Raw genomic sequence first — 26,556 nt, 5'->3', positions numbered from 1 at the left:
GCGGCGCGCGGGGCACGCCGGGACTTGTAGTCCCAACAGCACTCCCTCACGCACACCTTCCTCGCCGCGCATGCGCAGGGCGCCTCCCCCCCCCCCCCCCGCACGCCGGCGGCCGGTGGCGAGGGGCCGGCGCCGCCATCATCATGTCGGCCGAGCAGGTGAGCGGGCTGTGCGAGCAGCTGGTCAAGGCCGTCACCGTGATCATGGACCCGGCCTCCACGCAGCGGTACCGCCTGGAGGCGCTCAAGGTACGCGGGGCCCTGTCCCCGTCCTCCCCCCGGCCACGCGGGGCCCCGCAGCGGGCCGCTGGGGAGGCGGGGGGGGGGGCGCTGAGGCGATGAGGGGGGCGCTGAGGGGCTGAGGGGGGCTCTGAGGCAATGAGGGGGGCTCTGAGGGGCTATGGGGTGCTATGGAGGGCTCTGAGGTGCTGAGGGGGGCTCTAAGGTGCTGAGGGGGGAATCTGAGGGGGGCTATGAGGGGCTCTGAGGTGCTGGAAGGGGGCTCTGAGGGACTGGGAGGGCGCTGGGGGGGGCTCTGAGGGGCCGAGGGGGGTGCTGGGGGGCTCTGAGGGGCTATGGGCGGCTCTGAGGTGCTGAGGGGGTCAGGGGGGTCCCCACCGGGGACTGCTCGGCTCCGTGGTGAGGTGAGCGGCCCCGCTGAGCGCCCGCTGCGTGTCTGTCGCTGTCCCCGAGCAGTTCTGCGAGGAGTTCAAGGAGAAGTGTCCCATCTGCGTGCCCTGCGGGCTGAAGCTGGCCGAGAAGACGCAGACGGCCATCGTCCGGCACTTTGGCTTGCAGATCCTGGAGCATGTGGTCAAGTAAGGGTGCTCCGCCAGGGCTGGGGGCCAGCCCGCTTCCAGCCAGCCACCGGTCCTTGCTCTACTCCCCTTCGGTTCCTCCTGGCTCCAGGGAGAGGTTTCAGCACACACAGAGCCTGTCCTGCAGCAGGGGATGGCTGCTGGCACTCTTGCCATTCCTTGTCCTCCTTCTTTCTCCTCTAAGGAGAAACAGGCTTTTGGGCAGGTTGGGAGGGTTAATTCACCACGCTCTGAGCCACGTTGACACTGCAAGACGTAAACAAGCATGCAGGGTTACCAGTAGGTCCCTTGCAGTGCTCTCTGTCATTACTCACACACTAACAAAGAGGCTTTGTATTAGATCAGTTCTGAGATTCCTCTCTGTCGCCTCTACAGACCTGATGCTTTGTGCTTTTGCTGCTGCTTCTCGTGTCTGTTGACCTCAGCAGTGCACGCCCGTTTGCCAGCTGCAGTTTTAACTCAGCCTTTTCGTTAAGCGATTGGGCAGTGGCAGGGACGTTGGGCTCCAGTGTCTCGTTCTACCTAGTTTAGGTAAAGAACTGGTGGTCCAGTGAGAGTCGAGTCAGAGATCTTCATAAATGTTTTGACTTGGTGTCCTTTCTTTTCTCTTTTCTTTCTAACTCTTGTGAACAGGTTCCGCTGGAACAATATGCCTCGCCTGGAAAAGGTTTATCTAAAGAACAATGTCATGGGCCTCATATCCAACGTAAGTACCTTCCGGTCTCTGAAGCGTGGTTCTTTCACTTGGAGATAGAAAGTGGGAGCAAAAAGGTGGAAAGACTCCAGTTAATTAGCACAGAGGACCTGAACTCGAGTCTGGATTTCGTTCCTCTCTTGCTGTGCATCCCTGGTTGTTGTAGTGTTGTCATCTCACGTGGCAGGAGGCTGTGAGGCTTCTATGAGTTACTTTTGCTTTCATGGAAGGACCTTCAGTAAATACAAAAGTTTTATCTTTGCAAGAACACTAAAGCCATTATCTTAGTCGTGTTTACTTCACAGTTGTGGTTGTTGTCATGGCTGGGTGAGTTCCCTTTGAGGAAAATAGTTTGGGTTCCTAGAGTTCACCAGCTGTGGATGCTTGGGAGGGTAGAAGTGCTTCTCAGGGTAGCTGAGATGTGGAGTTTCCCTATATTGATGTTGTCTGGTTTGGTGGTGTTCTTTTTATTATTTTTTTTAGAATATTTGCAATCACTGTGCAGTTCTGTGACAGAATTACAATTGTCTGGTGTTTCCTTGCTTGTGTAACTGCGCCTCTCTCCTCTCGCAGGGAACTCAAAGTATTCTAGAGGAGGAGAGTCACATTAAGGACGTTTTGTCTCGCATCGTGGTGGAGATGATCAAGCGTGAGTGGCCTCAGCACTGGCCTGACATGCTGAAGGAGCTGGATACCCTCTCCAAGCAAGGGGTATGAACCACACCTGTCTGTTCCCTTCCACTTGCTGGTAGGGTGGGTTTCAGTCTTCCACGATTCTGAGGAAAGCCTAACTCACCGTCAGGTGAGACAGGTTGATGACACACTCAAAAAGTACCCGCAAGAGTCAGTTATTCTAGGAGATGGTTTTAGCAGAGAGGGAGCCCTCCTTCTGTTTTCTTTTCCCAAAATGTGTCTCGTGTCTTCATGTATGATTACTTTCTGCATCTCTGAGCTTATCTGCAGGGATTTTAACATTTCAGCCGTGCTCATGGAGTCTGTTTCATTTTGGGACGTTAGGAAACTCAGACAGAGCTGGTGATGTTCATCCTCCTACGCCTGGCAGAGGACGTGGTGACTTTCCAAACGCTGCCCACCCAGCGGCGCCGAGATATCCAGCAAACCCTCACCCAGAACATGGAGAAGATCTTCAGCTTCCTGCTCACTGCCCTGCAGCAGAACGTCAACAAGTACAGGCGCATGGTAAGCGGCTCCTTCCGTCAGGTTGACTCGCCGCTCGGAGGCGTTTAGGAACTGGCATGCAACTCGCACGGCTTGGGAAGCAGGGGCAGAAACGGTCTGAACCCCGTTGCTGGAGGTGTGGGGCAGGGATCTGCTGTGACAGGGCTGACAGGTTTAGCACTGAGAGTTTGGATTTGGAGTGTAAATGGCTCGAGTGGACGCGTGCCTCGTGAGCGCTGCTGGAATGCTCAGCTGGCTGTCACCAGATTGGGGTAGGCATTGTAACAGGCAGTGGTCAAGTGACGTCGCCCCAGGCTCAGCTCTGCTGTTGTTTGCTGCAGTCGTGTTTGTGTTGACGCACACATTGCATCTGGGCCTCTCTGGTCCTTTTCTCCTAGAGCTCAGGGCAAGAGGCCCTTCTCTGCCAAAGTGTGGTGAGGAATGCTCTTCCTTTTTGCAAAAAGAGATTTTTTTTTCCTGAGTTCTTGCCTACTGTCAGAGGTGTGCAGCTTGGTCAAGATGGAATAGTGTAGGCAAATGTCTGCCCCCGTCTGTGCTTGTCAGAAGGAAGTGGATTTGAGAGAGTGAAGCAGAATTCAGAAACCAATGTAGAAATAAGTTGCTCAGGTGTATCTCTTGTCCTTTTTTTTCTCTGTGAATTGAAATCCAGAGTTACACTAAAAGCAAAACTGGGATGAAATGAAAAAAACACACCTTACCTGACTTCTGTTCCTTTTCCTAATAAACCGATCCACTGAACAACCTCTCCTGCAGAGCAGACAGTTCTCTGTGTAGGTCATGGTGGTGGGTGGGAAGCCCTGGTGCGTTTTGTAGTCTGGTTGAAATGCATTTCCAGGTAAGGTTTGAATTGCAGTGCTTGAGGTTCTGAAGTGTGGCTGCTTCTGCTAACGGTGGCATCTTTCTGATTGGCAAGGTTGGAGCACCCCAGGAACAAGAAGCCCTCACCACTCCACAGGTTAGCAGATCTTTGGGATGTTTGTGCGCAGGGAAATGCTGAGGGTTGGGTGCACACCAAGACTGGGGGAGATGATGGACAGTTCCCCAGTGCTTTTAAGTATGTAGTTGTGCTCAGTTGTTAAACATTTGGGACCCAAACAGATTGACTGAAAGTAACTGCACTGAATACATCAGCAGACAGTTTCCAAACCAAAACCTTGCAGTGGAAAGAAATGCTTCTGGTGTCTTTGCATCTGCAAAACAAATAACACTTGCCCTCTCTGAGAGCCTCAAACTGTGTGTCAGGGAAAAAGATGGTGCAAGCAGTGCCTTGTGAAGTGTTTGCAACTGTGAGTCAGGCTGTGAGCTCTCGCCCCAGCACTCTCTCCAGCTGCCATTCTAACCACAGAGAAATTACTTAACATTTTCACATGTGAATCTCGGTAGATGAAAGCCACCAGCATCTTTCAGAGACTGACTCTTGGGTGTAAGACACTCTAAAAAGGTCAAAAGCTTCTTTCCTGGAAGCTTCTGGGAAGCACTGAGATGCCTTTCCTTCTTGTCCGCTGTCTCCCTGCTGCCTGCTGACTGGAGCGTCATCTTTTGGATGAGAAGGAAACTGTGGCTTAACCTGCAGCTGAAAGTCCTGCCGTCTCACTCTGCAGGCAGCGGTGGTTCTGATGGCTGTAGCAGTGGCTTGAGCAGGAGACGGCTGCAGCCTCTTTCACTAGGGAGCTGTTCCGTGGAGCTTCTTCTGGCTGCGTTCTCAAGAATGAGCCTGTCCAGCAGCGGCTGGGAGTAAGCTCGTGCTGTCGCTGCTCACTCACCATTCTTTCTTTTCTTTTTCAGAAGACCGATCTGGCTCAGGAACCAAAGGTGAGTGGAGCTATGGAGGCATCAGTGCAGCAGCCATTTGTAAAACCAAGGTTGCCTAGAAATGAGCCTCTCCCAGACTTTAGAGCCTGTTACCTGCAGATGGGTTTGTTCACTCATTATCCTAATCACCGAGAAGAGAGAAGTGGGAACCTGTGCTTCTCTTCAGTTCTGACTTCTTGCCTCCTCTGTTCGCAGGCCCAGGCAAACTGCCGCGTGGGGATAGCAGCACTCAACACGCTGGCTGGCTACATCGACTGGGTGGCCCTGAGCCACATCACGGCGGACAACTGCAAGCTCTTGGAGATGTTGTGTCTGCTCCTAAATGAGCCTGAGCTCCAAATAGGAGCAGCAGAGTGTCTCCTGATTGCCGTCAGCAGGAAAGTAAGTTCTTCCTCAGCCACCCTGAGTCCTCTTTGTTTTCCTTCTATTCTCCTATGTAATTCTTCAGACCGAACAATGATATCTTTACTCTTTTATTTAAGGCAACAACATTCAAATGTGACTGCATTGTGTTAGTGACATTTATAGTGAATGTCGTGCCAGCACAACACATTCCCACTTGCAGGTGGGAATAAGTAGTAGTGTCTAATCGAGGCATTTGGCTTTTCTTCTACATAGGGGAAGCTGGAGGATCGGAAACCTCTGATGGTGTTGTTTGGAGATGTTGCCATGCACTACATTCTCTCCGCTGCCCAGTGAGTACCACCTTGCTGCTGTCGTTTCACATAAAGCTGCATAGCAATGGCTTTCTGTAAGTAATTTATCAAAAAAAAAACAAAAACAGTGCTGCTCAGCTGCAGAAAGCTGGTTAGGAGAGAAAAAAACACAACCTTTTTTTTCCTAAACCTGAAAAACTGCATTTTTATTTTTTTTTTCAGATTCCATATTTAAAGGACAAAGTGGGATAAATATCAGCTTCCCCAGCTTTCTCTTTTAAACTAAAACTGATGAGGGGGGACTCTGAAATAAACTATTTTAGAGGTTTTAAATGCCAGTAAAGTATTGGTTTTTGATAGAAGGAAAGAAAATGTCACTGTGAAAGAACCTAGTTTTTCTAGTGTTCTCTTTGTCTACAAGATAGTTACAGCATGAGTAACTGTTTTTATTTTTGTTTTCCATTCCCTTCACACCCAGGACAGCAGATGGAGAAGGTCTGGTGGAGAAACACTATGTTTTCTTGAAGAGACTTTGCCAAGTTTTGTGTGCGTTGGGCAGCCAGCTGTGTGCATTGCTAGTAAGTCTCTACTAATACCAGCAGCAGTCTTGGCAAGGCTAGCTTCTGGGGTTGGGGGTGAGATAACCCTGATCTGACGTGAGAACAGGGTTCTGTCTGCATGGTTGGCAGCCCTAAGGTTCTCCACACATTTGGAAAAGGCAGAAACGACTCTGCTTGCAGGTAGGATAACTGTATCCTGCCAAGTCCTAGGAACATAGCATGAAGAGACCCTGCCTGATTTCAGGCCTCTGCTGTCATCGAGAGTCATCTCCAATAACCTCTGTAGTCTACTGAAAATTGTTTCAGTTTCTTGCTGCCTATTACTACAGGAAACCTGCTTGAGGCAATTACTCATGTGGGAAGCTTTTTAAATTTCACCGCTAAAAATATCTAAAAGATAGATGTTTGTAACATACATATATAGCATCAGAGATGTTCTCGAAGAGTATACCTCTTTGTTCTTCTGCCAACATTCTCTCAAGAAACAAGAAACTGTTTTCTGTTCCTGCTGTTGATCTTTTTAACACTGTTTTTGTTGACATTGAGATGAAAGTGCACACATGCTCTGGATGCGGTGCTGACTGCTGAATTCCCACTCCCTTCATTCAGCACAGTGCTTCTACAGCAAGGAAGGCAGGCTTGCTGAGAGATAGTGTTCGTGAGGAGACTGAGGCAGCCAGCCTGTGTAAAGTGATAGAGCAGAGTAAATTCTCACAGGTAGGGAAAGAACAAAAAAAATCTTTGATAATTTATCCCTTACAAGAATAGGCAGCAAACAAAGGGTGAGTTATTACTTCCAGTGACAGGGACTTCACTTGGTGTTAGGCACTGGGAGTTGTTAGTCCATAACGAAGTAATGAGGTCGGGATTTGAGTCCAGCACCCCCAGGCTGGTCAGCAGAACTTGCTACTCCTTAGGCTGCTGGTTTCAGAAAAACTCACTGATGTTCCGTGGTTTTGTCTCTGCTCCTTCACAGCCCATGGCCTTGGATGTAAGTTCTGCTTTACCCAAAGACATGGCACTTGTGAACCCAGCATGACACGTGTTCAGTATTTTGTCTGAAATTCTTTGTCTTCCTCGCAGGGCTCAGATTCTGACGTGGAAACACCCGCCAACTTTGGAAAATACCTTGACTCATTTTTAGCCTTCACAACCCACCCCAGCCAGGTATGTAGGGGGCTGAAAGTCTTGTGTAGGTCTGTGTAAGAATGTGTGAATGCACAATTAAACTACCCTATAGAAGACTGCAGAACTTCATCTGCCGAATATGGCTTTCCAGTCTCTCAGTTCAGCTGAAGACCTGGAATACAGAGTGGATTCTCCTTCATTACCACCCCATTAGGAATGGTACCTGACACACAAAAGTGTTGAGTACAGAATCTAATGCAGAATTTGCAACCAGCCCTAGTTCTTATTATAGAGTTTTTTGACTTTCTGGAAGTTTAGGTTGAGCCTGCAGGGTGCCTTGGCCTCAGCTGAATAGTCAGTATAATCTGCTCTTACCTTCTAATTGCAACGCTGGAGGCTTAGCAGTGGAGATTCCAGTACTGAAATCCTTCTCTGTTCCCATTTTCCCCCTCTTCCCCCCCAGTTTCTGCGATCTTCCACTCAGATCACGTGGGGAGCCCTTTTTCGGCACGAGGTTCTGTCTCGCGACCCCTTGTTGCTGGCGATGATCCCCAAGTACCTTCGTGCATCTATGACCAACCTCGTGAAGGTATGTGGAAATGATATTGTGTTTTACTGTCTGCTCCTTCAGTCTCGCCTCCTTGAAGCTGGTGTTAGCTCTGACGGGCGACTTCTCTTCCTTCCTCATGTTGTCCACTCTGCCTCTAGGTGGGCTTTCCCTCTAAAGCAGACAGCCCCAGTTGTGAATACTCCCGCTTCGATTTTGACAGCGATGAGGACTTCAATGCCTTCTTCAACTGTAAGTCGCCCTCACCCCACATGGATGCTGTTGTGTGTGCCTTTCCTCTTACGTTCAGCTGCTGGCCGAGCTTGGAGACTGCCGTGTTGATTTGGCAGCTTCCAGTCACGTCCTGACTCTTTCAGCCTTAATCCTGGAGCTGAATGAGTTTGTGGTTTTCCTGTGACAGCTCAGGCATTTCATTTTACTTTTTTGCTATCATACTTTCCAATTATTTTGCATGCTGGCCAGGTGAGTGGTCAAGTAGCATTTGCTACCTAGTGTCAAAGAAAATAGCCCTCTTGATCACCTAGATGAGGAAATGAAATGGCCTGGAATCCTGCTCAGGCTAGGAGAGGAAAACAGCTTATGGAAGACTTCATATGTCATTCCAGAGAGTCTGTATTGGCCCTGCTAGGAAGCTTTTGGTTCAGTACCAACTGTGTGATTGAGCAATTAAAACAGCTGATCTTAATCATGATCTTATATCAGCAAGCAGGGAAACCTGGATTTTAATAATTTTATATTTGCTTTCTTTCTGTATTTTACTTTCTACAAATGAGGTTGGCTCTCACTGGCTGGTGTAGTTTGGTACTCAGTGGCTGAGAGGGTATTCTTAATAACTACCTGCTTTTTACTTTTACTTTTGAAGATTTTTGAAGATTTATTTTAAATGATGGATGTCGCATCTGTAATCAGTAGAGCTGTCTCTTTTCTGTGGTCATATCCTGGAATATTTTGGAACAGATTAAATTCTTGTTTAGACTTTGCTTTTGTTCATATTTCTGGAAATGAAAACAAGGCTTGCTGGTTTGGTGTAGTGGTTTTTTTTGGTTCTTTTTTTTTTTTTTTTTCTAGCATTAGCTTCTCGGCCTGTCACTTAACTGGGTAAAGTTGAATAAACTGTAAAAAGTGTTCAGCTGTGGGAAGTGATAGTTACCTAATGCTGAGTTTTGTATCTCAGTATCTCAAGGTGCTTTGTAACAGCAAACATGTATAGTTTAAAGATTTTTTAAAATGAAAAACAGATGCTCAATTTTATTAAATCTCAGTTTAGAGTAATTTTAATAATTCATATTGCATTTTAATTGTTTTTACTTAACCCATCATTTTTTAGTCCATTTGTATCTCTTCCAAAAAAAAAATGTGCATCCTGTTATAGCTAGTTTACTCACTGAGATTAATACACAGCTGTTACTGGAACAACAGTACAAAACGTTCCCAGGTCTGCAAAGATGCAGGTGAGCTTTGCTGAGGGAGCAGCGTTTGTAGCATCAGCTCATTGCATGGTGGCTGACTCTTTTTGCTGCAGCTTTCCGAGCCCAGCAAGGGGAGGTGATGAGGATGGCTTGTCGTCTGGACCCTCGAACTGGCTTCCAAATGGCTGGTGAATGGCTGAAGTACCAGCTCACAGCTCCTGTTGATACCGGACCCATGAACTGTAAGTTATCTGAAAAAAAAAAAAAAAATGATTTGGTTTGTAATTCAAGTCAAGATGGACTTGGTGCTCTACGAAGTCACGCTGAGGGCAGTCTTGCCTGCAGTGCTGAGTCTGGGCATACGGCCCCTCCTTTTCTTTTCCCTTCTGTGAGTTGTTTGTGACAAAAGTACGTGGGAGTGCTGAGATGTTGCGGTGTGGGAGCTTATCAGCCTGGTGCTGCGTGTGAGGGGAGGAGCGCGGTGAGAGCTCCAATGTTCTCTTCCTTTCAGCTAAGACGGGTGAAGGTCTCTGCTCCATCTTCTCCCCATCGTTTGTGCAGTGGGATGCCATGACCTTCTTCTCAGAGAGCGTCATCAGCCAGATGTTTCGAACCCTGGACAAAGACGTATGTGTACCAGATGCTCTTACCTGTTCTCCTGGCTTCTTTTGGGTTGATCTGTGTGTTTTTTCCAGCTGTGTTGTCCTTGAAAACTTGTAGTTACCATTCATCCCCATGCAAAGAAAAAAAAATAATTGTTTGGTGAGTGTTTCTCATGAGTACTGACCCTTCTTTAGGTGGAACCAGTCTCACATTGGCTTATTCTATCAGACATTTTTTGGTTCTGGATGGTAGGAGAGGTCACAGGAGAGTGCTCAGATGACATGGTTTGACAGTGCCTTGCTAGAGCCCTGCTTAAGCAGAAATTTCCTACGTTTATTTTTTTTACTCATCCTCATGATTTGACATGTTTTTTCTTCTCATTTTCTGTGCTTTTATCTGAGTGAGAAAGACCCATGCTCAGGGTGAGGGAGATCAGAAGATCTGATAAAATATTTCTCTGCTGTTTGTTCAACAGTAGGCAAATCAGGAGAGCATTTTTTCATCTCAGCCTCATGTAGACTGGCTGGATTTTTGTCCCGTTAGGCTGCTCACACTAATTCTAATCACAGTAAAATAATGACGTGGGTTGATGTAGTTGGTTAAGCATGCAGTCTGTTGGACAGTGAAAAGGAAAATTAGGATCCAAACAGAGAGAGGAAACTTGCCTTTCTCAGAGGCACAAGCAATAGTGGGGATTTCAGATTGACATGTAAGACTGCCCTGGCTGCAATGGCAATGCTGCTCTCCTCCTCCCTCAGCAAGTGCACACAGCACGCAGGTAAGCTGAGGTCTCTACTACTTTTCTTTCTGCTTTGAGATAAGCAGTCTTAAGCAGAGAAGCCTGATATCTTAGCAGCAGCAAGTCAGTCTAGCTCTAAGAGTTGTAGGCCGTGTGCTGCAGGCTGAAGTACTGAGCGTTGCCTCCTTTTTTTCTTTCCTCCTCCTTTCCCTTCCCTGTTCCTGCAGGAAATCCCGGTGAATGATGGCATAGATCTCCTGCAGCTTGTCCTTAATTTTGAAACCAAGGATCCTCTCATCCTGTCCTGTGTGCTCACCAATGTCTCTGCTCTCTTCCCGTTTGTCACTTACCGACCAGAATACCTACCACAAGTACTTTCTAAGGTAGGTGCTTGCAGGCCATGCGAAAATCAGGTAGGCTTTTTGTGGAGCAGGGCCCTTGTACTAAGCTGCAGTAGTTCATTCTCTCAACATTCCCATCAGGGAAAGACTGTCCTCCGTGTTAATGATGGGAAAACACTTCGAGTCTTGTTCAAGAAGAAACAGTGTCAAATAACACAAACTTTGCAGTTTCCAGCCTTAAATCTTAACCTTGAGTGTACTCTCTGGCCAATGAGCACCATGTTTCATTTCAAGGCCTCTCTGTGCCTATGATTCATCTTTCAGCTTAGTCAGGTGTTAACTGACGTTAATGAAATTGCACCAAAGTCTTATGATCTGTTCCTTGAGCTTAAAACACCTGTGACTGCTGGATATTAACAAATGACATGGGCTTTTGGATTTTTCCTCCCTTTTCTCACAGCTGTTTGCTTCAGTTACCTTTGAAGTTGTAGAAGAAAGCAAGGTACGTCTGAATTATTCTCTAATACTCTGTAACAGCTAGATCAAATTATGTTTTATTTATTTAAGAGCATGCTGAGTCTGAAGACTCTGCTGTATTAAGCTTTTCAAGTATAGCCCTGCTCCTGGAAAGAGCTGAGGAGTCTAAACATAACTGATCTCCTGATTGACAGAGCCTAATAGGCTTTGGCTCACACACGTAGAAGGCCACGGGCATCGTCTGAGGCCAGTGCACTTGGTCCCAAGCCTATGCTGGCCCTCCTGAGAGTGAAATATATTCATTAGCTGTGGGTAGTCTTCAGGGGTTGGTATCCGTGGCTGTGAGCAACAGCTGTAAAGCTGCCAGCTACACTTGGAGTCTTGATGTAGTCATTAAGATCCACAGCATCGCTCCGGGAGCACAGCTTGTCCAAGTGTGGGTTCCTTGGGTCGCTTTCCAGAGGAAATTGGTTGTTGCATGGCTGATCGGGGCGTGTAATGTTGGGGGGTGTTTTGATGTGTACTCAACAGTGCAGAAAAGTGTATGTAATGCATTTGTCTCTTGATACCCTGCATTTGTCTGAACTTTCGTTTTGTTGCATTGAAGTTTGTTATGTCTGTCCAGGCTCCTAGAACTCGAGCAGTGAAAAATGTGCGAAGGCATGCATGCTCCTCAATCATAAAGATGTGTCGGGATTACCCTCAGCTTGTCCTGGTACGTAAATGCAGCTCTGTCACCAAGAGTCTTGTCTCAATTTCAGCTGGATTTTATGGGATCTTCAGTTTCCTTGGCTACAGCCTCTGTTTTTCTTCAAGGAAATGTTCCTCCTGCTCAAATGATGAAGTGGTTTTTATTTCCTTCATCCTGCCCCACCACCCCTTGCCACCCCCCAAAAATTTTTTATGACTGAAAAGCTGAATCGTAAAGCTATGAATTAAATCCAAAAGGGATGAGGAGGAGGAAACAAGCAGCGCTAGATTCATTTTGTGGGAATTGTTTACTGATTTTCTGTTTCGCAACTTGTGGTAGTCTCAGTTGATTCCTTAGCTGAAGACGTTATCAATGACTAATCTCCAGGCTCTCTTCTGTTACTTAAAAGAATGAAGGAGCAAGAGGAGACTATTTGTTTCTGGATTAGCTTGAGGAGACTGGAAAATACAGACATTCTTTACTTTTGAAATCCACAAGCTGATGTTCTGTTTGATTTTGCTGAATTAAGTGGGCTGCACACAGCATGAATGCCTCTTGAGCTCCTTTCTTTATTGGTGTTTATCTTAGGTGGCTCTAGAGTTAAAGAAGCACAAGAGGGAATTGCTAGTTTGTTTAAGCAGGGTTCTTGAGGATGCTGATTAAGGTAGTTTAGGGGTTCTAGTCTGCATTCTGCACCAGCTACCATGAGTTACTGGGTTTGTCTCTTTCCCTCTGTACTGACCCCTGAACTACATCTCCCAGTGGCCAACCAAATACTCTCCCTGGAAGAGCCAAGGGCCTAGAGCTGCTCCCAAAATATGTTGACGACTTTGCTGCAGCAAGTGATTTCTGATACTTACACAAAATTACAGGAAGATGTGGTTACACTGGAGTAGGTAGGGAAGAAACTCAACCATTTCCATGGAGATAGCGTTGACCATATGAATCATTGTTACCCTAGTTTGTGAGCAAAGATTGGAAGAGTCACTTAGCCAGAAGAGCAAGGTACTTTCTGTGGCTAAGTAAAAGGACCAGAACTATTTCAAGGTGTGACCCTACTGCAAGGGAAATGATTGCTTAGAAGAGAGAGGTGGCCTCTGCATGCTTCAGTGGTTTTGGAGACTAAAGTAAACTGGATGCTGAATGATGACAGAGGAGCAGGGAAGAAAAGAGGTGGTTTTTTTAGACTGAACTTTCAGAGGAACTTGAGACTGAAAAGGAGATGGATATGTGGAAAAAAAACTTAGAACATGCTTCTCCAGCTGTTTTGGATAGTGCAGTACACCCCAATTCCCACCCCTGTCCTCCCCAGTGGTTCTCTTCCACACCAAATGGTGACGCTTTTCCACTTGGATGTGTTTTCCAGCCCAACTTTGAGATGTTGTACAACCATGTAAAGCAGCTGCTCTCCAACGAGCTACTCCTGACCCAGATGGAGAAGTGTGCACTGATGGAGGCCCTCGTCCTCATCAGCAACCAGTTCAAGGACTACGAGCGGCAGAAGGCTTTCCTGGAGGAGCTCATGGCCCCCGTTGCTGGCTTGTGGCTCTCCGCAGAGATGCAGAGGTACGGGCGCTGTTCCCAGCTTTGAGCTGGCCATGTTGCAGAGGTGGTGGGAAGCCCAGCAGGGAGTGTACCAAAAAAGGGGGTGGGATGGTGCCTGGTGACACCTGGGCTCTGGGCAGTTATTGTCATCATAGCTCTGCCATCCAGAAATTGGCGACTCAAGTCTAAGTGCTGTTTGTTGAACCTTGCTAGGGAAGAGTTGTTTAACTCCTCCCCGTATGCTTAAAGCATTTGCAGAAAATGAGAAATGAAAGATCTTTGCTCATCTCCAGCAGAAGCTAGGGAGCTGAGCTGTTTCTGCAGCCCTGGACAGTTGGGCATGCATAAGAGTTTTCCCCAGCAATGCTGTCTATGTGAGATTTAAACATCTTGGGTTCTTATGGCCCAAGAGGACTGAAGATGCTTGGAGAACATCCAGAACTCAGCTGTTTGTTTTTTTTCATTCTCTCAAGTACAATGTGGAGTGCTAGCCAACCTCTCTAGCCTGTTCTGTATTTTTAAGATGTTTATTGGCCAGTGTAAAGCTCTGTTCAAAGTATCCTGGTACAAATAATAATCCCCTGTGCTGTCTTTTGCTGCTAGAGTCCTCTCAGATCCTGAAGCCTTTATCTCCTACGTGGGTGCAGATAACAAAATTGCTGATCCAGTCTTGGAAGATCCCAGTGGCCTGAACCGCTCTAGAGTGAGTATCATTACCAGGAGAGGCACAATCCCTAGAGAAAGAGGCCTCTCCTCCTTGCATCCTGCCTTTCTGTTGTGGTTACATACGAGATCTCTCTCGATGACCTCTTTTTTTAGTGTGTGGATGAGTAGGTTTTTCTGATGGCAGAATAACAGGCAGTTTTTGCCTCTCCAGTGAGCATGCAGGCCATGCAATATAGATTATTCAGCACAGTAAAGCACTCTGTTCCTTACTCTCTGTGTGGCAAAATTTGGTTTTGGAGAAGCCATTGGTTTACGTGACTTCTGGAAATACAGCGTGCTGAGTTGTGCTTTTTGAGCCAGGCAACATGGAAAGCGTCATGCTGAGACTGCAGCATGCAGTACAACTAAAATTCACCCGAGGACATTCATACTGTTAAAGTTGCTAGTGAGATGTCTTCACTTCTGGACAGGCTGCAAATGGAGCTGCTGTCACTAGGGCTGCAGAAGATGCTGAAATGCTCCACGGAGCTGTGCTTGTGATTTGATGCGAATGCTGTTTGACCGCTGTGCTATTGCCCATGTCCACATCCGTCCCGGCGCGTGAAGGAGTTGAAGGACTGGTGGTGCTGAGCATTTTAGAGGGGAACCTGCCTGGTTACCTGAATACAAATTGGACTGTATCCATTCATGTTTTGTCTAATAATGAGCCCTGCCATGGCTAAGGGTCCCTGAACATGATGGAAAGTAGCACAATTTTTTGCTGTATTTTCTTGGTAACAAACCCACCAGAGTTTGCTCCTCGTTAGGCTCACTAGAGCCTTCCTTTTGAGATGGGATGATGACGGGTTTCTCTGGATACCTATTTATTCAGGCTGTGCTTTGGCTGAAAACACCCTGTTCCCCTCTCTTGCTGCAGATCAGCTTTTGTGTGTACACCATCCTGGGAGTTGTGAAGCGAGCTCGCTGGCCTGCCGCAATGGAAGAGGCGAAAGCTGGAGGATTCCTGGTTGGGTTCATGCCCAGTGGAACTCCGATCTACCGCAACCCCTGCACTGAGCAGGTCCTGAAGCTTTTTGACAACTTGCTCGCTCTCATAAGGTGGGTCGAGTTGCCTCGAAATCATTTCTGTTGCCTTAAGAGTCTCTGAAAGCTAAACCGTGATAAATTCAGCTTCCTGGTATGCTCGGAGCATGTTCACCCAGCGAAGCCAGTGGGAACGCAGGCTGGTGCAGGTGCCCAAGTGCTGTTCCTGACTGTTCACAGTGGGGAATGGCACTGGGGAAACTGGAGCCTTCTGAACACCCCTTGGCCTGGCCTGCGAGTGTCCGTCAAAGCCAATGGGAGCTTGGGCTGGGATTGCTTCCCCCACCTCCACTGCTATAAATCTGCCACACCGTTAATCGTTTCTCGACTAACATCTCTGCTCTGCCCTCAGCCCCCACCAGGCCACCTCTCCAGTCACCACCGGGGCAGTCCCAGCTCTCATCGCCTCCTGTTTGCCTTGTTCTCTTCAGTCTTAAATTAAGCTGGTTTTGCTGAACGTGACTGTCAGCTGCCTGAAGCGCTGCCTGCTGTCGGAGCCAGCGGATGCACACTCTCAGGCTCTTGCTACCCTGCTGTGCCTCTCTGCACATCCCTGGCGGTGTAGACATCTAGGGCAGCCAGAGGAGGGAGAAAAAGCTGGTAGAAAAGGGGAATCCTGCATAACACTGTTCCTACGCTTACAGATGAGGAGTTTATTTCAGGGTGACAGTGGGGTTTTGCCCTTTTCCTCATGCTGTCCAGTCAGGTGTGTTTGGTAGTCACTGCTGAGCTCCAGGTTGTGCTGCTTCCAGTGAGAAGCTCCGTGCTGGGCTGGCAGGACAAGCACGCGCTGTCTTGGCCCGCTCTAGCACTGCTTCTCCTCTCAGAGCTCCGTGTGGCCCATCGGGTGGTTCTTCGGCCTGTGGTTATGGCTGTGGTGCAGGTGAGCTGTGCTCGAGGTGGTTTTGCCTTTCATCGTGAAGGAAATATCCGAGGGGTGAACTTTTGGGGCAGGTTGGGTAGAGTAGAGTTGTGCTCCTGCCAGAACTCGTGTGTTCTTAAAAACATCAGGCATCCCTCTTGCAACAAGCTTAGGAAACTATTGTCAGCCACTCTTTTCAGTCAAAATTCTACTGCAGTACCTGTAAAGAAGCAGAAAATCCGTGTCTGCTGTTTTTCTCTTCCAGGAAAATGCATAAGCAGTGTTCTAGTCTAGCACTTCCCCATCAGCATAAAGGAGGAGGCTCCCTTGCTGTTTTCTGTTGTAACGCATCAGTGGTGTTCAGGCTTTTCCACTGCAAACTAAAGGCTTTGTAGGATTTTTCTGAGCACTTGGTAGTGTACATCAAGTGGCTTGTACTTCACTCTGAGGTATCCGGGCATTTCTGAAGGCTGGGTGCTCCAACAAGAACCTACATCTGAGGCATGGAGAGAAGAGATCCTCCACTCAATTCCTTTCCTGGCAGCTGCTGGGCACAGAGGCCTCTTTAAAGTGTAAATGCTGCTGATGCTTACGTCTTTGTGGAGAAGCTGGAGGTGGTGCTGTGGCAGTTCTGGTGCGTTCTTTGCTGGCTTTGAGCACCTTTTCCATGTGTTGCTTCCTCGGGCCCTCTAACACGGATTGCACAAGAGAACAGGGAACCCGTAGTGGCGTGTCCGCAGACAAGCAGAGATAGGAGGAGGAAAAAGCCGCTCGTGTGAGGACACCTTCAGCAACCTGGCTGTGCTGGGGATGGATGCTTCTCTTAGCTGCGTGCCAGCAGGCAGCCCTGCAGGGGCAAGCCAGGCCCGGCGTTGCTTTGTGCTTCTGCTCGAAGCAGATGTGGACGTCCTTCGCAGGTGGTGCTGGTTGCTGTGTGAGCAAATCTGCGAGCAGCAGCTGCACGGATCCCCCTGAGCAGCTGAACTGAACTCCCCGTCAGGCAGCAGTGTGCAGAAAAGGGCACTCGGCCAGCCGAGCAGCTGGGCGTGCTGCTCTCTGGGTCCTGTGTGGCATTTTTCTGCTGTGGTTTTGGGTGGAAACGGTGAAAGATGCGAAGCTGATGGGTCCTTGCCGAGATGAGGAGCTTATGGGAGTGACCAGAGAGCCAAGCTGAATGAGAGGGAGCTCAAATGATAAGGAAAATCAGGGAGTTCTGTGCGGCAGAGGCAGCACGGTGTGTTCCCTGCCAGCCTATCTCTTTGTGCCTGGCCGCGTTTGTTTCAGGAGCTCTATTTACTAAACGATTTCGAGGTTGCTTTGCTAATCACTGCTTGCAGCTTTTTGAACGATGACTCTCCTGCTCTCTGCAGTACCTCCTTTCACCCAACTGCTTCCTAGCTTCTTGCTAAAATGGTTCTCTTCTGGGTTTAAACCCCAAACAGCAATCTCCAGCCACCAATGTTACCTTGCCTCTAGATGAGGGCACTTCTGGAGCCAACAGCTAGCTGCATGGGCTGATTGGCACAGCACCTTTATTGTGTTCAGATTTGCTTGTGGCTTTTTTTTTTTTTTTATATATATATATATATATACAAACAGCCTGATCAGGCGCAGCAAAATACTTTGCACAGAGAAAGGCTTTTCTGGAACTGCTCTTGATGAGATGCTGACCTTGTCAAGGCATTAATGCTGGTGAAAGAGCTGCCGGGTAGGCATGGATGCTGTAGCATTTCCAGTGTAGGCAGCTCCAGGTCTGGGTCAAGATGCTTCAGGCATGGACTGTCCTAAAGGACTCATCTCCTGGCCTCCAAGCCCACACCTGTAGGCATCAGACACTCTTTCCAGCAGAGCTCTGACCCTTTTCTGAAAATATACTTCCTCGAGTATTATATCCTTTGCTTAAAGTATAAACATCTCTCAATTTTTTTTTCCATGCTTTCTTGTTTGTGGGATGCCCAGGAGTGCTGCTCAGTGAGAGTCTCAGCTGGACCATGCCTAGGGACTAGACCTTCGTCATGTACAAGGGCTGCTGGATTCTTTTTTAACTCCCAGGGGGAGCAACTGAGATGTTGTCTCTCTGTTACCACTGAGACGTGGCTGAAATAGCGAGGGAGATTGGCCTGTGAGTGAATATTTGCCCTTCCAACTGTCAAACTTGAGAAAATGCCTCGGGGACTCTGAAACAGCTAAGGACCGTGACCACAGCTTCAGGATGTGACTGTCTGACCCATCCTGCTGGGCTTAGAGCAGTGAGGTTTCAGGGCTCACCCCGCAACACCTTGGGTTTGCCTCACTGCCCTTCTGCATGGGGCAAAGCCAATGTTGGCCTGGAGCAGACGGGAGACGTACGAGAGGTGATTTTAAGTGAGGTTTCAGGGTAGCCTCAAGCAGAAACGCACAGTTCTGAGTCACTGGAACAGCATTAGCCAAACTTTTGGAAGCGGGGCTAAGCCATGGCCTCTCCTGAGAAAGTAAAACCAGCTTCTGTCCCCTTTGCGGAGCGCTGCATGCTTTGAGACCCAGCCCAGAGTGAGAGCGTGAGTGGCAAAGGAGTGATTTGTGCAGCTCTTCTGTGGCTTAAATACTTGCCTTCCTCACCTGCAGTGAGCAGGGAAGTATTGAACACGTGCAGAGAGAAACGGGAGAGTTGCTGCTTCAAAGCTAACGCAGGCAGCTATCGCTGCATCGGGGTTGCCAGGATTGTGAACAGCCACCTTCCAAAAAAATGAACTAAATCCAAAAATAAATCATTAAGACATGAGTGAAAGCTGAGACTCTGGAGAACGTCCTGAGGTCTGTCTGCGCTCCCTTCCCCCAGCCATTCCCGTGTACCCCCCTGCTTTGGGAAACGCTGCTCTAGGGAGAGATACTGAGTTGCCCTTGATCACCTCTAGCAGCAGGTACAATGGCATTGCAGTTTTGGAGGAGGCTGCAGGATTTGTGCTGTGTGCAGCTGGCGACACCCAGAGTGGAGGTCTGAGGTCTCAAAGGAGAGAGGTAGGTGAGAGAGACACCCCCTGCCGAGTCCAGCTCTGAGCCTCAGGGCCCCGGCTAAGAGGAGGGGGCCCATTTTGGCCTGGATGGCAAGAGCCAGCCACCCGTGGCCGACTTGGTGTCCCTCTCGGAGAGCTGCCCGTGGCCTCCCGCTGCCGCGGAGCTTTTCCCAGCTGGACGCCTTGTCCAGGGGGCGCGGGTGTCCGCCACCAGCAACACCTGCAGCAGGCTGACGTTCTCCCCGCAGTCCCTCCCGTGCCGCCTGCCATTCCGGGGACTGTGACCCAGCCCTGGGGGGCAGTGTGTGTATTTTGGAGCTGAAGCAGCCCCTCCCTCCGCAGGGGCCTCAGGTGCCGAAGATCCTCCGAGATGACAGAATCCGTGTCTTGTCGTTTTTTTTAAAAAGACGCTCTCTGATCCCAAGCTGTTGCCAGCATCAGCTGGGGGAACTGCTGGGAGTTCTCACTGCCAGTGCTTGCGAGGGGTGGGGCGGACCGAAAGAAGTAGAAGGGGGCAGCCAGGAGATTCAGGACATGAGGTGGAATCACTCCATGTCTCTGTCGGGTGAGCTTCCCCCAATATTTTTGCAGGTGGGGAAGGGGGATCCCATGCACACGTGCTTGGTCTCACCTTCCTCATCGTCTGCCTCAGAGGAGCTGTTGACAAGCTGAAGGAGAGGATCCCACTGTCCAGGGCAAGAGGGGGTGAGCCACATGAATATAAACCAAGCACTCTTCTGTTTCAGGACTCACAACAATCTCTACATGCCAGAGATGGTGGCTAAGCTGGGGGAAACATTTGCAAAGGCTCTAGACATGCTGGAGGTGGAGAAGAATGCCATCCTAGGTAAGGAGCTGCTCTTGAGGAGCGTGCGGGCAGGGTCTTCAAAGCCGTATGAGGCAGTGGTCCACCGCCACCAGCCGTGGGAGCAAAGAGGGGCTGGAGAGCCAGCTTCCTCGCAGTATTTGCAGCTCAGCTCTGCTTTGAACCTGCTGAAATGAAGAAGCTAAAGAAGTTGCTTGTCTCAGACAGATCTACTTCTGTTTTTTCTGCATTAAATTAAAAATTAAAAACTGCAGGTTTTGCCTGAGCAAAAGACTTTGGGGAAGTTGCTTTGTCTTTCTTATCTCCGTTTTCTGTCTGTAAACCGAGGAGATGCTTCCTTTATCTGTTTTCTGTGACCTATAAACTGTCTGTGCCCTGTGCACATGGAGCCCCAGGGCCTTGATCTCTTCTCTAAGCTTATTAATGGTACAGTCCGGCAGTAAGTAATACGTGTGCTGACAGAGATGAACAGAGGCCAGCAGGGACGGGCTGTTAGCTGAGCTGCAGGATGGTCAGCTTCGCTTCTGGGTGGGTTTGATAGCTCCATAAGTTTGGCTCTGGAGGAACGAGGGGGCTCTACCAGCCCTAGCATGAAACCTCTGCCTTGGTACCACCACTCTGAGCTTCCCTGACCTCTGCAGAGAGGCTCAGCTCTTCCTACGGGCTGCGTGTTGCCTTGCTGAGTGCTTCCAGGCCTGGCTGGGAACGTGCTCCAAGGGGTGTGCTGTGCTCTCCTTAATGTAACTGAAGTTTCTTCTTCCCCACAGGTCTCCCTCAGCCTCTGCTGGAGCTTTATGACTCTCCTGTTTACAAAACAGTCTTAGAAAGGATGCAGGGTTTCTTTTGTACCCTCTACGACAACTGGTAAGGGCACCAGATATCCCCCCACAGCCCTGCCTGGCGGGGCTGGAGCAGTGGGCTGGGGCTGGGGCTGACTTCCAGGCTTGGGCTTTTTGTAAAATGGGGATCCGCTTTTTAGCTCTTCCACAACAGGGTAGTCAGACTGGAGCACTGGGCCTAGTTTGTCTCTTTGCCCTTTTTAATTACTACTGACACATCAGTACTTGGAAGTGCATTTTACTGCTTAAATGCTTGATTTATGGACCCTCTCTCTGCAGTTATCCCAAAAAAAGACAGATATTATGCTAAAATTCATCTATAATATTTCTTTTAGTACACGGCAACTCTGTAATCTCAGTTTAATAGTTCTTGCAGCCTTTCCAGGTCAGATGCACGGTACCTGTTATCTGGCACAGTTCTAATTTTTATTTTTCCCTGCAGTTTCCACATCCTGGGGAATGCAGGCCCTTCCATGCAGCAGGATTTCTACACCGTCGAGGGTCTTGCCACCCAGCTCCTCAGCTCAGCTTTCATCAATCTCAACAACATTCCTGATTACAGGCTGCGTCCCATGCTCCGTATCCTTCCCTCACTGTCTCGGGCCAGCTAGGGGGGGCTTCAAGCATGTCAGCTGAAAGCCTGGTGGCTTCCCAGCGTCATTTTAAGTGCTGTGTCTCTTCCTTAAGTGTGCTGTGCAGGTGTGTTTGTGAAGCCCTTGGTACTCTCCTGCCCTCCAGAATACTACGAAACCCTTGTCTGCCCCATGCTGGGACCACTCTTCACCTACCTGCACATGGTAAGGAAACAGCTTGTTCTGGTCCTTCGCAGCCCAGGCTCCTTCTTGCAGCTGGCAGCAGTTTGTGAGAGCTTCTCTGTCTCTCCACAGCCAGCAGGGACGAGGGCAGAGCCTTGATACTAAACGATTTTTATGCTGTTGGGGCAGGGGGAGAGGGTTTTGATGTTCATTGAGCCCTGATTGTCCCACAGCACCCCTTGCTGTGAATTCAAACCCGTGGTTGTCAGATCCTCAACCTTCAGCACTGAGAGTGTTTGAGGGGGACTTTTGCCTGTCCCCCCACAATTGTTATGACAGCTCCCTTGGATTCCTCGAGCCAGTGCAGCCAGCAGTGTCTTTCTGGGTCTTTGGTGCATTTGGCAGCAGTTCCTGTCCCATTCCAACTGAGAGCTGTGTTTAAGGCTCCAATTTTGCTTCCTTAGGCAGCTGTTGCTGCTTGCGAGTGAGAGCGGCACCTGCGCCTCTTTGCAGTGTGTCCAGGATGGTTTTCAATCTTCTCTTTTGTCTTGGTCTTAAACAGAGGTTGTCTCAGAAATGGCAAGTGATCAACCAGCGAAGCATGCTCTGGTAAGCACCCCGTGATGAGTACTGGGGAAGGGGGAGCGGGTGCAGCTCTGGTCTTTTACGTGGCCCTCTGCTCACGAAACAGCCTTGTTGGTAGAGAGATGGAAAACGCTGGTGCTTCTGGGGCTCTGACTCGAGTCTGCAGCTCTCTGGTTTGCTCTCAGACTTGCTACCAGGTGGTGCAGGCGAGGAGGTTGCTGAACCTTACAACAACTGCACCTCGGTGCTCCCCACGGTGCTGGGGGAGCGGTGGGGTTAGTGGGGCCCAGGGCTAGCACGGTGACTGCCTGGGCAGAGGGGGTGCTGTTGGGCTCTGGCTCCCTTCCCACCAAAACCTGTTCTCCTCAGCGAGGACGATGCTGCAGATGACAACCCAGAGTCTCAGGAGATGCTTGAGGAGCAGCTGGTCAGGCTGCTGACCCGAGAAGTCATGGATCTCATCAGTAAGTGAAACCAAGCAAGCTCTGCCAGCGCGTGGGGGAAGTTTGCCCTGGGAAGGACTACGGGATTTCTAGCTTGCAGTAAAAACCAGCCTCCATGGCCAGTAGCAAATAATGTAATCCTACAAAGCCACGTGTGAGGCAGTTAACCCTGTCAACATCTCATCTAAAACCTAGTAAGAGATTGATTTAAAACCTTCAGAAAAAAAGTTTTGTTTGTTTGTTTTCATTTTGTTAGCAGTTAGGGCTCCATGCTTCTGGCACCGTCCCCATAGGAGCCTTGTCCTCCTTTGGAAGCTGAGTCTAGAGCAGTTCTGTTGCAGACAGAAGGGACACGTCCCTTCCCACAAGCAGTCTCCCTTCTGTGTTCCCTTTCTCTAATGTTTTCTTCCTGCCAGTGTGGCTTTGAGCAGATAGGCTGGGAAAATTAACTCCACGTAGAGATTACAGGTCCTCAACATCACATCTCCTTTCTTTGTCAGCCCTGTTGCCTTGAAATGCTGCTCTTTGTAGGTTTTAGGCTTCAAATGATTTTGCACGTTCTTAGTAATATGAAGCAGCCACCATGCAGCAGGTTCCACCATGGGAGGTGTTCCAGCCTTCCAGTTAGTGCAGCATTTGGCCTCTTATGTTGTGCCGTCAGATTCTTCAGATGCTGTGTGAGGAGAAAGGTCTAGGGAGAGAGCTGGGGGGAGCCTGAAGCAGCTCTGACCCCATCAGAGCATGCAGGATCATCTCTGCATGCTGTGAGCTAACATCCTGCCTGTTCTGCTCCTCTCACCTCCGATTGTTTTTGCAGCCGTTTGCTGTGTGTCTAAGAAAGGGGCTGAGCATAACTCTGCTGTTGCTGCGGACGGAGATGGTGAGTAACTGCCTGCCGTTGCCTTCCCACCCCTTTGGTGCGTGCAAACACTTTTCCCATTCCTTAAAAGATGAGACCGGCCTGCTGCTGGCAGTTGTGCCCGAGTGGTGTCCGTTCGGTGCACAGCCTTCAGCCCCATGTGCCTGGGGGCCAGAGAAAACCCCAGTCTCACCAAGGCGTGAACGTGCCGTGGGGCGTGATCCTTGTGGCACCAAGGAGGAAAAGAGTGGGATGTGCAGTGCTCCTGAGAGCTCAGTCCTTGCTCTGTCTTCCTGAGTCCTCGAGAGGCCGTGTTTGCAGCCTTGCTTTTCTCTCCTCTGCAGACGATGAAGCCATGGCCACAGAGGTGGCTCCCCCTGCCAGCGCAGAGCTCACCGAGCTTGGGAAGTGCCTGACGCAGCAGGAGGTAAGAGCCCCTGCCCTGACCGCCACCACCCTTTCTCTGTAAAATCTCCCGGAGCTGTCCTAGGATCCCACGTGTCCCTTCTGGCTCGAATCACAGAGCTGGGAAACAGCTCCTGAGCAGTTTCCTTCTCCAACTCCTTTTCAGGACGTCTGCACTGCTCTGCTGGTCACTGCCTATACGTCCCTCTCCTGGAAAGACACCTTGTCCTGCCAAAGAACCACGACCCAGCTCTGCTGGCCGCTGCTCAAGCAGGTACACGCGGGAGGCAGAGGGGAGCGCTTCTGGCGGGATGAGGGGAGGAAGCAGCGAGAAGCACGGCTGCTTCGCCCCGGGAGCCCTCTCCTTCGGGGCGGCTGCGCTGCTGCAGAAAGGCAGTCGGCCCCCGGGGTCCTTGCATGCTGACGGTGCCTCCCCCCCAGGTGCTTTCAGGGAACCTGCTGCCCGACGCCGTGTCCTGGTTCTTCACTGGCGTGCTGAAGGGCCTGCAGACGCACGGGCAGCATGACGGCTGCATGGCCGCGCTCGTCCACCTGGCCTTCCAGATCTACGAGGCCCTGGTGAGAAGCTGCTCGTTGTCGGGACGTGGGGGGGGAAGACAAATCCCAAACCCTTGGGACTCGGGGCGGGGCGGAGGAGCTAACAGCCCCCAGCTGCATCGCCCCCATCTCTGCAATGCCCCCACAGCGCCCTCGCTACGCCGAGCTGAAGGCCGTGATGGAGCAGATCCCCGACATCCAGAAGGACTCCTTGGAGCAGTTCGATTCCAAGCTGCTGAACCCAGCGCTGCAGAAGGTGGCAGACAAGCGCCGGAAAGATCACTTCAAGCGCCTCATCACGGGTTGCATTGGGGTAGGTGATGCCCTGGGGGAAACGAGCCCGTTTCCTTCTGTCCTGTGCCCCTGGGGTTTGTTTGAACGCAGCGGCGAAGGGGGTGCTGGCCACCCTGCGAAGGGTGGTCATGACTGATCCTCTCCGTCCCCTGCAGAAGCCCCTCGGGGAGCAGTTCCGCAAGGACGTGCATATCCGGAACCTGCCGTCTCTCTTCAAGAAGGTGAAGCCATCGCTGGAGACAGACGTGCTAGAAAACGAGGACGGAGAAGGTCTTAACACGCTCTTTGAGCCCTGAGCCCGGGATGCTGCAGCTGTCTCCTCTCCTCCCTTCTATTTTGTCTCTTCTCCTAGTAAGCACATTAGATTCTCCTTGTCATCGCCTCCATCAGCGTCCGTCTGAATAAAGCCCTCGCAGGCCCCGTCCCGTTCTCCTCCCGACGCTGGGATGGGGCCTGCGGTGGCATCTGACCCACTCTGTTAGGCTTTCTCTTCTTCCTTCCCCTCCCCTCCGCTGGATGAGCACCTTCAGCCCTCGCATCTCCACAAGGCGTAGACTCTGCTGGGCAAAGCCCGGTCATCCTGCAGCCTCGGCTCACTCTCACTCCACTTCTCCATCTCTTGGGGTTTAGGAGCAGTGCCGCGTGCCAAGGGGGCTGCCCTCACCTCGCTCTGGGTGCTCGTGGCCAGGCTTTGCAGGGAAGGCACCGGGCACTCCCGTCACGCCTACCACACGTGTCCCTAGCGGGACAAGTATTCTGATCACCCCGTTTCCAGCCGGGATGCTGAGAGCCTTGGGCTGAGGGCTGGGTGCCAGGAAGCCTCGTGGTGCTTTAGGATCTCCTCGAGCTCAGGCTTTCTAAGGTGCAGCTCCTCTCCAGGAGGCAGGTGCCACCACACCCATATATCTGGAGGTATGTGTGTGTGTATCTGATCATCCAGCGTGTTCTACCCAGAGCCAAAGGGAAGGCTTTTACCTTCTGCCAGCCTTTCTTGGCTCTCCCTCAGGGGGAGCAGGACAGATTTTATTTTTTTCTTACTTTTTTCTTTTTACCACACCCTGGTCATGGCCAGTGCAGGGTATACAAACCTGGACCAATAGCCGAAGCACCTGCAGCCCCACAGGGATCTCCTCCCCTCGGCGCTGGGGCAGGAGGCTGAGTTTTTCCCCAGCCTGCTCCTTCTCAGAGAACGGCAGCGGGGGGCAGACTGTAGTTTACAGGGAGGAGCCAGGCCAGAAAGTGGGGTTCAGACGAGGTGGGGCTCCTAGCAAACTCCACAAAGCTGGTTCTTACCTGACAAGCGGCTCCCTCACCCTACTCCCCGTGGCACAGGAGCTGGGAGGGGCTGCCCGGAGCCAGCTGGCAGCTTGGCCACGGAGCTGGAACAGGCATTGAGTCTGTTTGGGGTCGCTGCTTGGGCACACCAGGCAGAAGAGCTTGGGGCGGAAAGGGTGGGAGCACAGCAAGGCCGAGCAGGCCTTGGGAAGCTGCTCTCACCCTCCTGCCCCGCTGTTCCACCAGCACCCTCCACTTTCTTCCTGGCCTCAAGACTTTTTTAACCTCTGAGCTAACATGGCTCCTGGCTCTAGCAAAGGCTGGGTGTATTTATTGTGTTGTTTTAACATTCTGTGACTTCATGCTAGACACAAGGGTTGTTTTTTTTTTTTAATGGTTTTTAGAACCTTTTTTTGTAGGAATGTTTAAATCCGAAGCCGTCTCTGAACTGGTTGTGTTACACCTCTGAATGTCAGTAAAGCTATTCCAGTTTCATACCCACGGTGTCATGACTTCATTTCTATTCAGCACGCCTTATCCCAGCTGCCAAAAAAGCAGCACAGGGGCTGACAGTCGCTGTACCTCAGCAGGGAAGGGATGCACCACTCCGGCATGGGGCAGGGAGGTGACACCAGGGGTCAGTCGCTGTCCCCGTGCTGCTTCCAGCCCATCAGTGTGTGTACACCACATCCCGCTGACACCAGTACAGGGAAAGCAGGAGCACTTGCACCCACTCCAAATAATTTGGGCACCTGGAACACTCCCAGCCCACTCTGGTGGCCCTGTTCTTTTATCAGTTTGTCCAGAGAGGCTTCCACAAGCCAAGAACTTCCCTGTGCTGACAGCAGCACACGATGCTGACCCCCTGATGCT

General features: G+C 50.3%; 1 protein-coding gene across 4 annotated transcripts; it reads left to right on the top strand.

Moving 5' to 3' along the window:
* Positions 1 to 98: 98 nt before the first annotated feature.
* On the top strand, positions 99 to 26,412 carry XPO5 (exportin 5). 4 transcript variants are annotated; one of them, XM_082757799.1, is made up of 33 exons: positions 99 to 248; positions 696 to 817; positions 1,451 to 1,523; positions 2,085 to 2,222; positions 2,529 to 2,711; positions 3,625 to 3,666; positions 4,497 to 4,523; positions 4,719 to 4,904; positions 5,142 to 5,218; positions 5,658 to 5,757; positions 6,823 to 6,906; positions 7,331 to 7,456; positions 7,576 to 7,666; positions 8,958 to 9,086; positions 9,356 to 9,471; positions 10,414 to 10,569; positions 10,988 to 11,029; positions 11,630 to 11,719; positions 13,062 to 13,261; positions 13,844 to 13,943; positions 14,823 to 15,004; positions 19,591 to 19,691; positions 20,438 to 20,534; positions 20,952 to 21,088; positions 21,209 to 21,306; positions 21,827 to 21,873; positions 22,219 to 22,313; positions 23,110 to 23,172; positions 23,496 to 23,578; positions 23,723 to 23,830; positions 23,998 to 24,135; positions 24,263 to 24,427; positions 24,564 to 26,412. In XM_082757799.1, the coding sequence occupies exons 1-33, from the start codon at positions 144 to 146 to the stop codon at positions 24,702 to 24,704; spliced, it is 3,642 nt and encodes a 1,213-aa protein (XP_082613925.1). In that variant the 5' UTR covers positions 99 to 143; the 3' UTR covers positions 24,705 to 26,412. The 4 variants fall into 4 exon arrangements, with proteins under 4 accessions (XP_082613925.1, XP_082613924.1, XP_082613927.1 ...); XM_082757798.1 differs by having other exon boundaries at positions 11,612 to 11,719; XM_082757801.1 differs by lacking the exon at positions 3,625 to 3,666 and having other exon boundaries at positions 24,564 to 26,410.
* The last annotated feature ends 144 nt before the right edge of the window (positions 26,413 to 26,556 follow it).

This window comes from Aythya marila (genome assembly GCF_965140915.1).
Source record: "Aythya marila genome assembly, chromosome: 3".
In the NCBI taxonomy this organism is placed as follows: domain Eukaryota; kingdom Metazoa; phylum Chordata; class Aves; order Anseriformes; family Anatidae; genus Aythya; species Aythya marila.
Note: the sequence above shows the minus strand (reverse complement) of the source record. Positions and strands in the feature narration are given on the sequence as shown.